The sequence below is a fragment of the Peromyscus californicus genome, unplaced genomic scaffold (assembly GCF_007827085.1).
Source record: "Peromyscus californicus insignis strain IS unplaced genomic scaffold, ASM782708v3 Scaffold_11__1_contigs__length_118956290, whole genome shotgun sequence".
NCBI classification, from domain to species: domain Eukaryota; kingdom Metazoa; phylum Chordata; class Mammalia; order Rodentia; family Cricetidae; genus Peromyscus; species Peromyscus californicus.
Window position 1 is genome coordinate 27,678,057 of NW_026294402.1, and position 16,461 is coordinate 27,694,517.

The following is a 16,461-nucleotide window of genomic DNA, read 5'->3' on the forward strand; positions in this document are numbered from 1 at the left end:
CAGGCGGATCTCTGTGAGTTCGAGGCCAGCCTGGGCTACCAAGTGAGTTCCAGGAAAGGCGCAAAACTACACAGAGAAACCCTGTCTCGAAAAACAAAAACAAAACAAAACAAAATATTCAAATAGAATGACTAACTTTTTTGTTGTTTTGTTTTTTTAACTGCATACAAACTATGTAGGTAAAGAATAGTACCAGATAAACTGAAGAGGCTTGAAATATAGATGCTAGGTTGTCTTGATAATATATTGCTGGATACGTAAAAAGAAGAAAGGCAGGAATACCAGTGTGCCCGTAACCCTTAACATAGCATGTAATGGGGAGGCAATCATTTTATTTAATATTTCTGTTTGAACATAAACTTCTAAGAGTGTAATAGTGTTTAGATACGTGTAACTCATTTAGAATGCAATGTTAATACAAACTGAAATTAAATTCATTAATATCTCTAAGGTCTTGGCACATAATAAGCATTCAGTGAACATTAGTTATCCTGAAATTATTTTATAACTGGTTAAGGATTTCTTTTCCTTTGTATTATCTTTGTAGGACCCGAACAGAGCTGTGCAAAGTATCAGAGAAAGGATAGCTGTCTCACTAAATAGACCAGAGCATTTATAGAGATAAGAATAGGGTCAGGGGTAGAATATCTTGGGCATGTCCTTATTCCTTAATAAAAGCTTAACTTGGTATTTAATATGCAAGAAAGTCCTTTACTGTGTTTTATAGAATGTTCCTGAAATTGACCTTGTAACCCCAGCACATTGGAGCTCAGGCAGGAGGATCTGGAGTTTAAAAGCATGCTGGACTGAAGGGCAAGATCCTACCCCCTAAAACCCTCACAAACTCATATCTAATTTTAGTAAGTGGCTAAATGATGACACAAAGGAGTGGGTTACAACATTATCCATCCTAAGAACTTCATGTGACAACTTTCTAATGGTATAAGAGAAAAATGTTTTCAGAAATTCTATATTTCAGTTACTAGAAGCTTTTTTTTTAGTTCAGTTCCTTTAATATTTGAGTTGCATGTTAGAAAGTGTTCTTTAGAGATTTGTAGAACTATATTCAAGTGACTTCCAGCATAATTTTTGAGTCCATTTATTTGCAAGTGGAAGTTTCATTTGTATCAATATTTCCTCCCCACACCCTATTTAAGTGCTAAGCTCACTCAAACTATTACTTCTTTGTTTTCCAAAGGTCCTTTAAGGTTATACAGCAATACATGCCAAAAATACGGTAATTTTCACATCTCTTGCCTGTATCCCTTTGAACTATTTAAGACTATATCTGAAAATCCTAGTCTGTTCTGATAGTGCATTAGCAACCTCATGTTTAGAAGTCATTGTCTAGGCTGTCACACTAGAATCCCTCCGTATATGTCTTTCTTTACTAAAAACCAGTCCTCGTGTTTATTTTCACTTCTAATATTTGTTCCAGTTCTGCAGAAGGACTTGCCATGGCTTGCAGCTTCCATTGTGAAATTCTGACTCCTCTTCATCAAATCTCTTTACCTGAAAAGGATATGAAAAGTCATACAAGACTTTCAAAGGGGGTTTGAATTTAACTCACCACTTTCAAAATTTTAAAATTAAAAAAAAAAAGGACAACTAAAAGATCATCTTAGTAGATATAAAAATCACCTGATAAAGGTCATCACCAGTTTACTTTATACTTTTTATCAATTAGGAACAGGGAATCTCTTTACATTTGTGGTTTCTACCCAAAAGACCCGAAGTTATTCTTAATGGTGAAATACAAGAAACAATCAGATTAAAGCCGGGAACAATATACACATTTAAAAACATTATTTCTTTTATTTTTTGAGATTATAATATCATATCATTTCCCCCTTCCCTTTCCTCCCTCCAAGCCCTACCACGTACCGCTCCTTGCACTCTTTCAAGTTCATGGTCTCTTTTTTCATTTTTCTTCCACAGTACAGTGATCCTTGCCTTGGGTGCAGGAGTCGTACTGGAGATGTATCGGTTGGGTCTGAGCTCCACAGCTCTGTATTTTGATTGTTTGTGGTTTTCTCTAATGGTTGTGATCTGTTGCAAAGTTTCCCTGGTGCGGGGTGAGCACTAGGCTTATCTGGGAGTATAAGGATAAACATTTAGAATGTAGGTAGGGATTGTGCTGGTTCAGTGAAGTGGCGGTTGTAGAGTCTCCTCTAAGATCCATGACTTCACTAGCCCTGGTTAGATGTCTGGGTTTCCAGTACCAGGCATGTCTTCAGTCCAATAGAGACCGTTGTTTACAGCCAGGGTGTGTGTGTGCCAGTACTGTACCCTGAGGAGTAGCATGCCATGCTGGTTGTTGTTGGGCTTCATTGGCGTCATAGCTGGTAGAACTGTGAACTGTGGGTTGCCTCCCTCCTTTGGAAGCTTGCATGGTACCTTCTGGTCCCATGAAAGCTGGTCTTCATGAGGAAGCATTCAGGTCAGTTCCAGCTCAGAGGCCTCTGGGCCTACATTTGAAGTGCATAGTGTCTGCAGCAACAGGACTTGTGTTCTGCCTCTGTGGGGCAACCAGGGGCAACAGCTGTAGTACAGAATATTTTGGAGTCTCTTTAACAACCCTAACCAGCAATTCAAAAGAGGGCTTCCCTTGCCAGGGGTCTGCGTTTTTGTTAGATGTGTTTGGCTTTTGGAGGGAGCATTGTCAACCCAAATGAGAGAATTTCCTTGAAACTATGTATGCATATTTATATAGAGACTTACAAGCATTTTTTTTTTTTTAGGTAGGCACCTACTAATATGATTCCTAGTGACTTTTCAGACATACTTACTATTTATCCTTCTTTCTCTTTCTTGTATTTAAGGTAAACATTTTTTTAAAGATCCAATTAAACTAGACAGAAACAAATAAAAGGACTGGAATGGAAGAATTAAATCTAGATTATTTATATGTCAGTCTGGAAGGGTCTACAGTCACATTATTATAATAACAGAAACTGGAGCTAGAGAGTTGGCTTGGCAGATAAGAGTTGGTATTGCTCTTTCACAGGGCCTGAGTTTGATTCCCTGCACCTGCCTCATCAGCTCAAAGCCACCTGCACCTCTAGTTCTAGGGGCATCTGGTTCCCTCTTCTGGCCTCCACGAGAACTGCATACACATGATATACATAGAGACACACACACATGTACATAGATTAAAGAAAAAATAAATGAATCAGTAAAAAAATAATGGGGGTCAGCATGGTTATTGAGTAAAAGCAATAATGTTTGTTAAGTTTTCTGTCCATCAGTGAGTGCTTCAGACTTTTAAATTGTTCATTTATACCAAAAACCCATTACATAGTTACTATTTTCAATGTTTTTATAGATAAGAATTATAGTTAGCGTATCCCCAGTCACATAGCTAGCAGTTACAGGGTAAATATGGAACCTTAGGAACCTCACTATTGCAGACTATGTTAATTTTCTACATAGTGGTAATGAGATTGTTAGAGGGTGTAATTTAGGAAAAAGGTAGTATGTACAGTAGCATTTCTAACACTAGTTATAACAGAAAATAGGTAAGACCTTCATAGAAAAAGTAATGGAAGGATGTAAAAGAATCTTCAATAAAGGGAGAGAAACACTGTGTTCATAGCTGAGGAGACTCAATGTTGTAGTTCAACAAGTTTAAATTCCTTCAAAATAATCTATAATTAGATGTGGTTTCGATGACCTTTCCAAAGGTTTTCATCCTGCAGCTTGACAAGTTGATTCTAAATTATAGGACTGAAAATGGAGGGCCGTTTTGAGAGTTCAGAATAAGTGGAAGGACTCATCTTCATTAAGTACTAGAAAAAAAGTAAAGTAAGGTACTGATGGGGAGTGGACTTCCACAAATCAGTGTACATCTTTCACAAAAACAATTAATTTTACAGTTTAGTAGATTACAAAGAAGTATTTAGTTAAAGGTGATAGAATAATTGACAGTACATATGAAAGAGAGCTATAAAAATGTAAAGTGCTGAATTTTTATATGGGAAATCGTGCAATATGTTTATGACTTGGGGTAAAGAAAAATCCCATAAAGTATAGATGCCATATCTAAAGACATGCTTTAATTTGTACAATAAAAAGAAAGCTATAAACATGGTAAAGATTTTATGAGTGACATATTCAACTGACAGATTTTTTCAGATTATATAAGAAATTAATGCCCAGCAGTAAGAGAAATACAGTCAAACAAAAAGTAAAAATTATTCTATTAAAGAGGAAAATGAGCAACCAGTAAAGCTAAATGCTCACTAAACCAACAATCATGAGTACATTAAAGTCAAGTACAGTATCGTGTTCATGAGGTTGATAAAAGAAATAAACAAAATAGGACATAGGTGTGAAGGATGGGCTCTGATACATTCTGTGGGAGTGTGATATTAGTAAATTATCTAGAGACTGTCATTCTAGGGACAACTGTGGTAAAGTTTAAGTAGGAGGCTTTCAAACTTTTAGGTTTTATTGGTGAACTTCAGTGAAGCCGGACAGCAGAGTTCTCTGGTGTCCAATGATTCTGAGCATGGCTGCCAGAGGAAGCCTCTCACCGTGTCACAGAGGCACTTACTAAGTTGTTACTTAGTGCAACATTGACTAAAATAAGAAAAACTCTAGCTGCCAGTAGCACACTGCAAGTAGAAATGGTTGCATATACTTAAAAGGGGAAGATTAATACAGTGAAAAATTAATATACTGAACCACAAGTACCAGGAATAAATCTCTAACTATATAACGATGTAACGTTTGATGTCATGATTTCATTCCTAAAATTCTAAACCACAACATGCTCATCTGAATTGTTTGTGATGACATACACATGTAGTCTCAGTTCAAAGCACAGGTGAGGATGGAACATACCAAGTCTGAAGGTTTTCTGTGTAGAGAAAATAGGATTTAAGGAGAGTCTACTGCTTCAACAATCTATAGCGCTTTGTTCCCTAGTTTAAAATGGGAAAAAAATGTATGTGGGCAAGTAAAAGGGCAAAATGTTAACCTTAAAAAACCTAGATGATGGATACGTGAAATTGGATACTTTGTTTAACTCAGTGGTTCTCAACCTTCCTAATGCTGCAGCCCTTTAATACAGTTCCTCTTTTTAATACAGTTCTTCATGTTGTAGTGACCCCTCAACCTTAAAATTATTTTCATTGCTACTTCATAACTGTAATTTTGCTGTTATGAATCGCAATGTAAATATCTGATGTGCAGAAATCTGATGTGCAACCCCTGTTTGGTGGAGTAGGAAGAGGAGTTGGAGCGTAGGGGAAGAAGGAGGAATTGTCTCCTCCGTCCACTCCTCCTCCTCCCCATTGGTTCCAGTTCATATTACCCAACTAAAAGAGCTTTAATAGAGTTGTCGTACAATATGGGAACAATACCCAAACTTGACTCCACATGCTAGCAAATAAAAGCCCCAGTTCCAGGAAGGGTTACTTTTCCTTGGGTTGTTAGCCAAAGGGGTCCCATAGATCCCACACTAAGCATTACAAGCTATTGGCAATACTCTTGGCTGCCTTCCAGCACTTGATTATAAGAAAAAATTGCATAAAACACCACATACTTCAAATACAGAACACCCCCAGTGGGACACAAATATCACATTCCTCCCATAAAGTTGAGGATCATGGAAAAGGAGTGGAAAGTTTGTAAGAGCCAGAGTTGGTGGGTAACTTCAAGGAAACGGTGTCTTCTGGACACAACAGGTGGTTGCACATGGGAGCTTACGGCACTGTAACAGCAGACACAAGCTCTTCACAGCTCAACAGACAAAAGCCTGCTGCAGAGCACAGTGGGGAGCAGGGCGAGTAGGAAATCCGCCCCTGGCCGAGGGCCATTGGCATTTGATAACTGGTGGAAGAGGGAGAGTCAGTAGTCTTTAACAATGTGACCCTGGTAGGTTGAACACAGACTAAGGCAGGCCTTAAAATTTACCTTTTATGTTTTCTTTTAAAAAACAGAGCCAGGCGGATCTCTGTGAGTTCGAGGCCAGCCTGGACTACCAAGTGAGTTCCAGGAAAGGCGCAAAGCTACACAGAGAAACCCTGTCTCGAAAAACCAAAAAAAAAAAAAAAAAAAAAAAAAAACAGAATTTTGTATTAGCCCATTAAGGCAGCTTAGTAGTGGTCTAGATAAAAACCCTTACTATGTGTTCCATGGTGTATATAAATAGTGCTGTATTTGAATAATTTGAATAAAAATTAAAATTGTTTTATATTTATGTAATGGAAAAATATGTAAAGGACACAGTCAAGACTTGGGATGCTAAGTAGAAAGAGGTTGTTCTACTGCACCATAAATATCGTGTAGTAGTTGCCCGTGCTTGTATTCCCATTGTTGAATTTCTGCCAGATGGTTATCTAATCTGTGTTTGAGAACAAAGCATAGGTAGGCTTTCCAGTACAATGTGTAAAATACCACTGAATTTTAAGAATTACATGCTTTATATAGACTTAACAAGTTTATTATATCTTCATTTTTGTAGGGAAATCTCCACATGGTGTTTTTACCCAAAATATTACCTGCTTGACGTTCTGAGTTTGTTATAAATGTTGTAAATGATGAATGTTCAAATAAACTTAATGCTGGGGCCATTTACTAGATACAAACCAGCTTCTTTCACACCCTCAGAAACTGAGCCAAGCCTAGTCTTGTACTAAGTTAGTCTAAAAGGTATGTGAGAACCGATTTAGAGACCTCTAGTGAAGTGTGAGAACTCAAGTCTACTTTGAGACTGTTTGGCAATTGTTGTCATGTAATTAAAGACCTCAGTGTCCAACCTCCATATCAGGGTTCACCATGCTCTACAGAAGTGGCTGTCTTTAGTATCTCCCCATAAACTGGTAATTGGTATCATAAAGATTTACGTTGGCAAGACTAAGTCATACTGCTAAAACGTGTAATTACCAGGAAGACCAGTCTGGTAGGTTTGCCTGTTTTGTAAAAAGATTGCAGATAGAAAATCTGTCCTGGCTAAATAATGTGGAAGAATTTAGTATTGTGACCCATGTTTCATTTTATTCTGGGATAGGAAATTTGGGTATAGAATGTGATTTGCTTTAGTGGTATCATTTTATATTTTACTTCTTACACTTTTTATTATTTGATTGTCTCTAATCTAGCATGTTTTGTGGACCTTGACCCTTCCAGCCTCCCTTCTATAGCATTACTGTTTCTCCATAGGAATGGGTTTGTCAGCACTTAACCATCTACAGCCAAACTTTGCAGTCCTCAGCAGAAGTGTAGAATAGAATTGAGAGTACTTTGTTTTTGCCCCTCAAGGGAGTATACTGGCAACATTGGACAGGGAGGGAGACATTTCTTATGTCAAAGTGAGTTCCTTTTGACCATATTAGTATGTGAGAAATGGGGAAGAAGGTTTAAGTGAGAAAACTAATATGAATGAACAATTTGGAATTGTTGCTAGAGTACAGTTAATTTGAGCATTTTTATTTTGTTTAACTAATTTCTAATCCAGTGTGATTGATCTTTATTACCATGAATATCTATTATTTTAGGCCTTAGGCTGAGATGTAAATAGTCATCCTTCCAGCTCCCACTCCCAGGACTAGATGTCATGTGATATGTAATGGTTCTGGAAAGGTGACAGGAGCAAGGAGGGTGTGCACACAGGCAGCTTCCCTGCACCCTCCAGTACAGATGGGGCTGAGAGTTGCTAGTCTCTGCTAGTCTCTGCTGTCTTCATTTTACTTGCAGCTTTAATCAGTTAGGCCTTGTGTCACTGTTTTAGAAAAAAATAAATGTGCACACTCATCACCCTCCCCAGGGAAGAAAGCCACTTTAGCAAACCAAGAAGCACAGTTAAAACCACCTTACTGCCCTAGAAAGACCAGTTGAACACTGGATATTCTCTAAATGATGGGGTTTACTGTGTTGCGAGTTTGGTTAAAGGATCATAATTGTACATTTATCTCATTATTATCAATTAGTTGTGATTTCTATTGTAATTAATTCCCATTGATAATTCTAGGTATGATGTTTCTAAGTAATACGGAAAAAAAAAAAAGAATATTTGACCCTTTCTGCTATTGAGGAGTTCATTTGAATACATACAAATATGCATAATAAAAATAAAACTTAGCCGGGCGGTGGTGAAGCACGCCTTTAATCCCAGCACTCGGGAGGCAGAGGCAGGCAGATCTCTGTGAGTTCGAGGCCAGCCTGGTCTACAGAGCGAGATCCAGGACAGGCACCAAAACTGCACAGAGAAACCCTGTCTCGAAAAACCAAAAAAAAAAAATGAAAAATAAAAAAAAAATCTTAGTGGGCTGGAGAGATGACTCAGAGGTTAAGAGCACTCTGGCTGCTCCTCTAGAGGACCTGGCTCAGTTCCCAGCACCCACATGACAGCTCACAACTGTCCAGATGGATGCAGTTCCAGGGGATCCATCGCACCAGGCATGCATGCAGTCATATACCCATACACATACACATAAAACAAATAAATCCTTAAAAAAAGAGATCTACTTTAAAAAAATAAATCTTAAAAGATTCTTTATATATATATATTCATGTGTATGTGTGTGAATTTGTTAGTGTTTGTGAGAGATACATGCATTCGTCATTGTTTTTGTATGATAAACTTCTATAGCTTACTTTTCAAACTCAATTTATCTTAGAGATTATACTGTATCAGTAGATAGGTTTTTAAAAAAAATTTAAAAATTGGCTGGGTGTGGCAATGCATGCAGTTAATCCTAGCACTTGGGAGGCAGAGGTAGATGAATCTCTGAGTTCAAGGCTAGCCTGGTTTACACAGCAAGTTTTAGGCCAGCCAGGGCTACATCGTGAGACCTTGTCTCAAAAAGAAAAAGGGGGAAAAAAAACCAGCCAAAGGAGCAAAGCAATGCACATCAATAATTGTGTGTGAATGTAAAATGATTTATTCAACCAACTCCTTCTTGGTGCATTTTTGGCTTTCTCATATACATACTGGGTGTTTTTTTTTTTTTTTTTTTAAGTATTCACTTGTTTCCAATTGTGTAAGCTGGTCGGTGTGTTCCCACGGTGTAAACCCATACTGTGCTGTGGCCTGTCACTTGTAACCGCACTGGATACTTGCCGCCCCACTAGCTCTCGCATCTTCTGGCTCTGACACATATCCCTGGAACAGTTCTCCCTGACCATCCTGTCTCCTGGAGTTCCTCTGCTCCCGAGTCATGTTTACTTTGTCCTACCTGTTTCCTTATCAGCCACTAAAAACATCTGCCATTCTCTTGCTCTCTTCATTTAGGGAGTGTCATACAGTTACTAAGAGCTTGGGTGTTAGCAAATGGACTAGTTTTGAACTCTAATTATTTAACCCTAGCATGTTGACTTACCATCTTTGTGCCTCGGTGTCCTCATCTAAAATTGGAGATAAAAGTTGACCATATGGCTCATTGTAAAAGCACTTGCTTCAAAAGCCTATTAACTCAATTTATGTAAAACATTTTTAAAAAGCCAGAGGTTGTGGTGCATGTCTGGAATTTGGAATCCAGTATTCCTATAGACAGAGACTGGAGAATCACTTGGAACCTCATGGACTATCTAGCCTGGAGTGTAAATTATGGCAGCAACAGTAAGAAAGACCTGCCTCAACAAGGAGAGAACTGACTCCCAAAAGTTGCCCTCTGTCTTCCACATGCTTTGTACATGCGCATAGACACAATTAAATGTAATTTGTACAGACACGTACGCACAATAGCAAGTGTAAATTAATTAATAAAATTACTAGCAGCTAGGGGAAATAAATACACACTAGCCTATTATAGTTTGTGTCACAGGCTCTAAAGTTAACCAATATACTGTAAATTTCTGACCACATACTAGGGAAATTAAGAGCATGGCATTTAATTTTGCAGCAAAGAATTTCAGATAGGAAAGTTTTTAATTTTTGCAGGTTTAGCACATTTAAGGTAACACCAAAATTATATTGATGATTCTACGTTAAAAAAAAAAAGAATTGTTTTGAGTCAAGGCTCACTGTGTAGCACTGGCTGGTCTGGAACTCTCTGTATAGAGCTGGCCTCAAAGTCATTGATCCACCTGCAGGAAGTGTGTGCATCATGACTGCCTTGTAAGTAAATTTTAAACCTTTGATGACCACAGCAGAGTCTCCATTGAACCTGTACAATGTAGAGTGACTGTTTGCTCCAGATTGCCCTGGGCTTTTCCTTGGCGTAGCAAAGGAAGTCTGTCTCAAGAAAGCTTAGTTAGCACACTTGCAGCCTGTGGGAAAGATGCTTCCATCTGCAAATAGTGTTCCCCATGAGAAGGAACAAATGGATGATCAGTGTCTGATCTGGTCTAGAGTGGTCCATCCGGGCCCTGAGTTGCTGTGGAGGCACAGAGCTCTCTCAGTAGTCTCATCTGTTCTGAAGATGATGATTTGGATTTGCTGAAGAATCTATAGTAGGATGAATGAGACTCCAGCAATCGTGTGTACAGAGTGGGGATTAAGGCCTTGGGAAAGAGGCTTTCATCCAGCCCCTGATCTCTGAGCTTACGGTATTTGTTTGCATGTGTTGTCTTTTAGAGTAGCTCTCCCTGAAGGCTGCATTTCTTAGCCAACACCACTACTCCAGGGACTTGTTTGTTTTCAATGCTTTCACTGTTGTCTTTCTGATGTAATAATCGATGGAAATATTTTCTCCAGATACTAATTTCCTCATTTCTTGCCTCGATCTTCAAAGAAGTTAAGTTGATGTGTTTAGGTAATGTGGTATTTTTATTGCCATTAGGTTGATCGCCGTGTTTTATGTCATCATAGGGTGTTCCTCTTGGTAAAAGAAGAAGGAAGACAGTTTCTTCCTCCAGTTGTATCCCATGACTTAAAAATGCTGTGGAAATTTCTCACTGTTAAGAAAAATATTTTAGTCAGGCTTATTAATGCAGGCCTATCTTAACTAATTGGGAAATTAAGGCAAGAAGATCTTAAGTTCGAGGCCTGCCTGTGCTACAGACCAAGTTCAAAGCTGTCTACACAATACCACCTTACCATCTCAGTGTAAAAAGTGTAAAGGCAGAGTGCTTGATGAGCATGCCTGAGCCTGGGCTCCCTCTCCAAGACTGAAAAAGAAAAAAGAACTGACTGGATGGGAACCTACCTTTGTACTCCTTCGAGCCTTTCTAACTATGAAGATTTCCAAAGCAAGACAATGGATCCAAACTCAGTTCCTTCTTGCATGTTCTGACATGCTGGCTGGTTTGCCAGGCAGGCTTGATGTAAAGGTCACAGAGTCCAGTCCAGTCCATCAGATAGGACCCCAGGCTAGGGAGAACAAAGTGCATCAACAGCCAGACAGCTGGCTGCAGTTATAAAGTGTGTTTATAACAGGTTATCTGGAAGGTAACGATCAAGGTTGGTTTCTTTTCGTGCTAACCGAAATGTCACCCCTGGCCACAGCTAAGATATTCACTGTTTTCTTTTTGTTCTTTTAGTGTCTAAAAAGCACGGCAAGCTCATTACTTTCTTACGAACATTCATGAAGTCTCGCCCAACAAAGCAGAAGCTGAAGCAGCGGGGAATCTTGAAAGAAAGAGTGTTTGGTTGTGACCTAGGGGAGCACCTTCTGAATTCTGGATTTGAAGGTAATATTAAACTTTATGAGCTGACGGCGTTAGTGCCTGACGTGTTTGGATTGGTTTGCTGTCACCAGTCACTGGGCAGATGTAGTGACTGGTGTGTGCCGTGGTTCAGTTCAGCACCTGGCAGCTCACCTCCATTCTGGGTGGAAGAACTTAGTTAGGGAGGGCTTTGCAGAAGCGTTCTTGGTGGGATGATAGCTGGTACAAAGGACACTGTTACACTGTGGGCTTTGTTACATCCGTCCAGGTAACTTCTTCTGTCAGCCTCCCTGTTCATGTCCTCAAACACTTGTTTCCAGTGACCGGTGTTGTTTTTGGGACTGTAAAATACTAAAACCAGCCTCCTAGATTTTGTACCTAAAATTTACATTCCTTATTCCTAAATTCTGGGTGAATCACTTAGTGGTTGGATGAATGGTTGGAGGGAAGTAAAGGAGTTTGAAGCTTTGTTGGCTGAAATTTTAATTAGAACAGAAATCTTTTTTAGTATCTAGATTATTTGTATTTCATTTAATAAATGTGTAGAATTTTTAAAGATTTGAGACTTTATCTAGATTGTTTACAAAGTGTATATCTATAGTTATTCCATGAATTATATTTTATACACACATAGACTGTTTTAAAGTCTAAAAGAATGAAATGTATACTTTAAATTATAAAACAACTACAACAATCACGAAGAAAAATATTCAAATTTTTATATAAAACTGTGAGAGAAGATGAGAAATACAATACATATAGAATAAAAAGATGTACCTATGTTTATATATAATTGTGTTTCCTTATATTCACTCTGCTTTTATTTAGACGTTATAAACAAATGACAACTATAAACTATAGTTGTGTGCACATAATGCTGTATTGGGAACTGATAGGATATATATATGAATGACAGCAATCCTGTAAGATTGTAATGTAGCTAAAAAATTCCTGTCACCTGGTGAGATTGTAGACTTCCAAAACCTCAGTACAGGCTGGAGTTCGCAGGGCCTGACTTTAGTCTCGAGCACCACTGCCTCCCAACAGAAAGTCCAAGCCAGCACAGCACTGTGTATTTATGTGACATTGGCACTGGTCATTGTATAAAACATAAACTATAAAATTATAATGACATACCTAATGTTTTTGTTATTCAAGTCAGGGTCTTTCTATGTAGCCCAGGCTGCATTTGTAGGCTTATGCATAAGGCACTCCTTATGTAGTCCAGGATGGCCGTGAAGATCCCCCTGCCTTTGCTCCTGAATGCTGGGATTATAGATGTGACCTAGCCGACTTGGCTATGTACATAAGTCCTGATAAGGACAATGAATGATAATGTTACTACTTTATGTAGTAACTATACTATTTAAGTACATTTTCATTATAGAAAATGTTTCATTGTGACAGTTTTACATATTATAAATTACACTTGTTATTTTAGAGTACATTCCTTGTATTTAAAAGTTACTGTGGAACAATATGGTGTGCTGTGATAGCAGCAGCCTAACACACATCTTGTATTTACTATGTCTCTTGACTGGATTATTTCCTCTTGTATTTCATTTCACCTCATTTTGCGGCCCCTAAGTGTACAAAAGCCACCGTTAGTGTTGTCAGGAAGAGACCACGGTGCTTCCCCTAGACACAGTGTTCAAAGTGATTAAGAACTGTGCAGGTGGAAGGCCAGTCAGTGATGTTATTCCCTGCTGTCAGGACCCCCGTTCTCTCAGAGCTCTGATGGTGAAGGAAGAAGGATTGGTGGCGGTTAAGAGTTCTGCTTTATTGGAGACTCAACTGATCCAAGTACTGGAAATAAGTGACTATTGGATGCTCAGTTTTAAGTAGGAAATCTGCACAACCTCCCCCAAGGCTCAGGGAGGAGGCATAAAGAATGCAGGAGCCAGAGGATCAGCAGTGCTATGACACAGTCCCCTCTGGGCATGCCATGGCTATTGCACCCATGGACTCACAACAGCGGTGACTATTTATGCAAGATATCATTAGCACTCTGTCTCGATGGGGAAGGATCCCATAAGGCCCCATCCCTCCCTGGGGAGCTGTAGGCAGTCACCGGAGAGAGAGTGTCATAGTTTTAGTGGTATATACACTAGTAAGTTACCATTACTCAAAGTACTACCATCCAGTGGGACACACACACACACACACACACACACACACACACACACACACACACACACATCTCTGTTCCCTGAGCATATGAAAGTAGTCAAGGAATGGTTGAGAAGAAGGGATTTGGTGAGAGAAGGAAAGTGTAGGGGGAGAGGGGTGAGAGAATATAATTTTAACAGAACACTCACATTATTAGGAACAAGGAGACTAACAAAGTTGACAGTCTGGGGCTTGGGAGATGACCAAGAGTTCATTTGCTGACTTGTGCTCAGACGCATGGAGTTCTGGTCAAATTGAAACACTCTTTACTGCCAGAACCTACCTAGCTTGGGCATCACCAAAGCATGTTCTAAATGGCATCTAGAAGATGAGTAAGAGGAGTCCTCCTCCTTCAGAAAATTTGTCAAGGGTAGGAAGGTTGGGAAAATCTGCATGGCTGAGGTAGAGCTGGCAAACACCTTAACCCTAGGTGTGGGTGAGGGCGGTACTCAGTCACAGGGATGTTCTTGAGGAATGGATGGCCGTGGAGGAACTGGAACTGGATCAGGAGTGCACAGATGAAGAAGCAGCAAGAGGAAAGGAAGCTGTGGGAGAAAAAGAGCCCCCAAATTCATGATGAGGCTATGGCAGCAGCTTTCATAGACCTCAGCAAGCTCAGTTTACCCAGTGCCAGAAAGGTGTCTGTAAAGAAGGACCGTACGCTCTTCCTGTTGGCGGATCTATGGTAGAAGAGAAGTAAGCCAAGTTGCCTACTGTGGGTACCTGGAGATGGACAGCTCTCCAGGAGCAGCTGTGGCAGGGCCTCAGAGTGATCCCAGAAAGCATTGTCGGCTCCCAGTAGGACAAGATGGGGAAGTGGAGACTATGGTACTGAAGATCCTGACCCTGAGTTAGACTGGGCTAACATGTTTATGTCTTTATTTCTAAAAAGAAAGTTGAAAAAGTGAAATCATTAGAAAAAAATTAGGAGATTAAGGGAGAAAACTATAGTACATTGTGGTTTTAGCTGTGATTACAAAAGAGTCAAAACATAAAAAATAAACTTGTAAAATAAAAAGTTATAGTAGCTAGGATTAATTTATTAAAGAAAAATATTTGTATGAGTTTAGTGCAGCCTGTACAACCGTTTTCTAGTTAGAGATGCACAGCACTGCCCTGGGCCCAGCACGTATACCGGCACATAAATATATACCGGCTCTTCCAGCACGTATATTAGTCCTGAAGGCCCTGTTCTAAGTGCACGCAACAGGGGTGCTGCATTTTTATTTTATACTGTACTTTTCTCTATAATCATTATGTTTGGATATGTTTACAGATACAGATATTTACTCATCGGGCTATGATTAACCACTGTATTCAGAACAGTAATGTGCTGTCCAAGTTTGTGCCCTTGGAACGGTGGGCAAGATCATACAACCTGAGTATAAAGTAACAATCATCAGGTGTGTGTGAGTACACACTGATGTTGGCACAGTGAAATCTAAGGATGGTTGTCTGAGCATATGTCCTTGTCATTAAACAAATCAAGACTTTAGGGTCTTTACCCTAAACATGTACAACTGTCATACATTTTTTTTTTCTGAGAAGCTCTTATCTGAGTAATACTTTGCTAAACGACTCATTCTCTGAATTGTATTCACAATGAGTGATCAGATTTACAGAGATAATCCTGTTACACTTTCTACTTTTCAGCACCTCCCTGTTGGAGCGAATCACAAACCTGACCAGTTTCTCTTGCATGGTGCTGTAAGAAATCATGTAAAAGCCTGACAAGCCAGTTTTCTGTTTATTCTTTATTTTCTTGTCCCTAGTGCCAGGGTTGACTCGGGATAATTTGACAGAACTTAAACTCCCATAGTTCTACAAAATGTGAGTTCACTAAAGATTACAGATATTTACAGGCTCTTTAAAAATCTGCCAGCAGTATTTTCTGTGCAGGTATTCTACTATTTTTATCCCTTACTTGAACATCCTTAACCCTAGAGTCAGGTTATTTTCTTGTTCTTATGTCTCTTACCATTGTACATCCTTGCTTGGGTGGGATCATTAATAAGAGCCAGCCTTCACCAGGCTGTTCCAGAATGCCTGAGTTTCCAGCATCAACTCAGATGGTTTCAGTGGAACCATATAAGTTTTGACTTTCCCTCCCTCCCTCCCTCCCTCCCTCCCTCCCTCCCTCCCTCCCTGGTAAGTGGATCCTTCTTTCCCTCCCTTCATGATTAGTGGAAGACAGCTGCCAACCTAACATTTTGTTTTGACAAATAGAAGTTTTCACTATAGTATTTATAAATTCTCTGATTCTAAAATCTGGTCAGGTGGAATGAAGTTTTTCAGGTATCTAAGATTTTTTTTTTCCATGAAGGCTTCTTTTATTTCTTGTACATATTTAAAATTGGATGTCTTTAAAAGTTTGAAAGGAAATTGCTAATAAGAATAGTGAGAACTGCCGGGCAGTGGTGGTGCACGCCTTTAATCCCAGCACTCGGGAGGCAGAGGCAGGCAGATCTCTGTGAGTTCAAGGCTAGTTTGGTCTACAAAGTGAGTTCCAGGAAAGGCGCAAAGCTACACAGAGAAACCCTGTCTCGAAAAACAAAAAAAAAAACAAAAAAACAAACAAACAAACAAAAAAAAGAATAGTGGGAACTTTGTAGGAAATAGGTGAAATTATATTTGATATAAAACCGAAGTATTAGGTATTAGGGCTGGATATGTAGCCCAGTTGGTGGAGGGCTTGTCCAGTAGGCGCAGAGCCCTAGGTCTCATCCCTAGTACTTTGTG

The 16,461-nt window shown here is 39.3% G+C and overlaps 1 protein-coding gene across 6 annotated transcripts in view; it reads left to right on the plus strand.

The window, feature by feature from the left end:
- Arhgap32 (Rho GTPase activating protein 32) overlaps positions 1-16,461 on the plus strand; it is a 251,435-nt gene that overhangs the window by 212,621 nt on the left and 22,353 nt on the right. For all 6 annotated transcript variants that reach the window (XM_052755933.1, XM_052755952.1, XM_052755924.1 and 3 more), the window contains one exon: positions 11,428-11,577. In XM_052755933.1, coding sequence (XP_052611893.1) covers positions 11,428-11,577 — 150 coding nt within the window. The remainder of the gene's footprint in view (positions 1-11,427; positions 11,578-16,461) is intronic.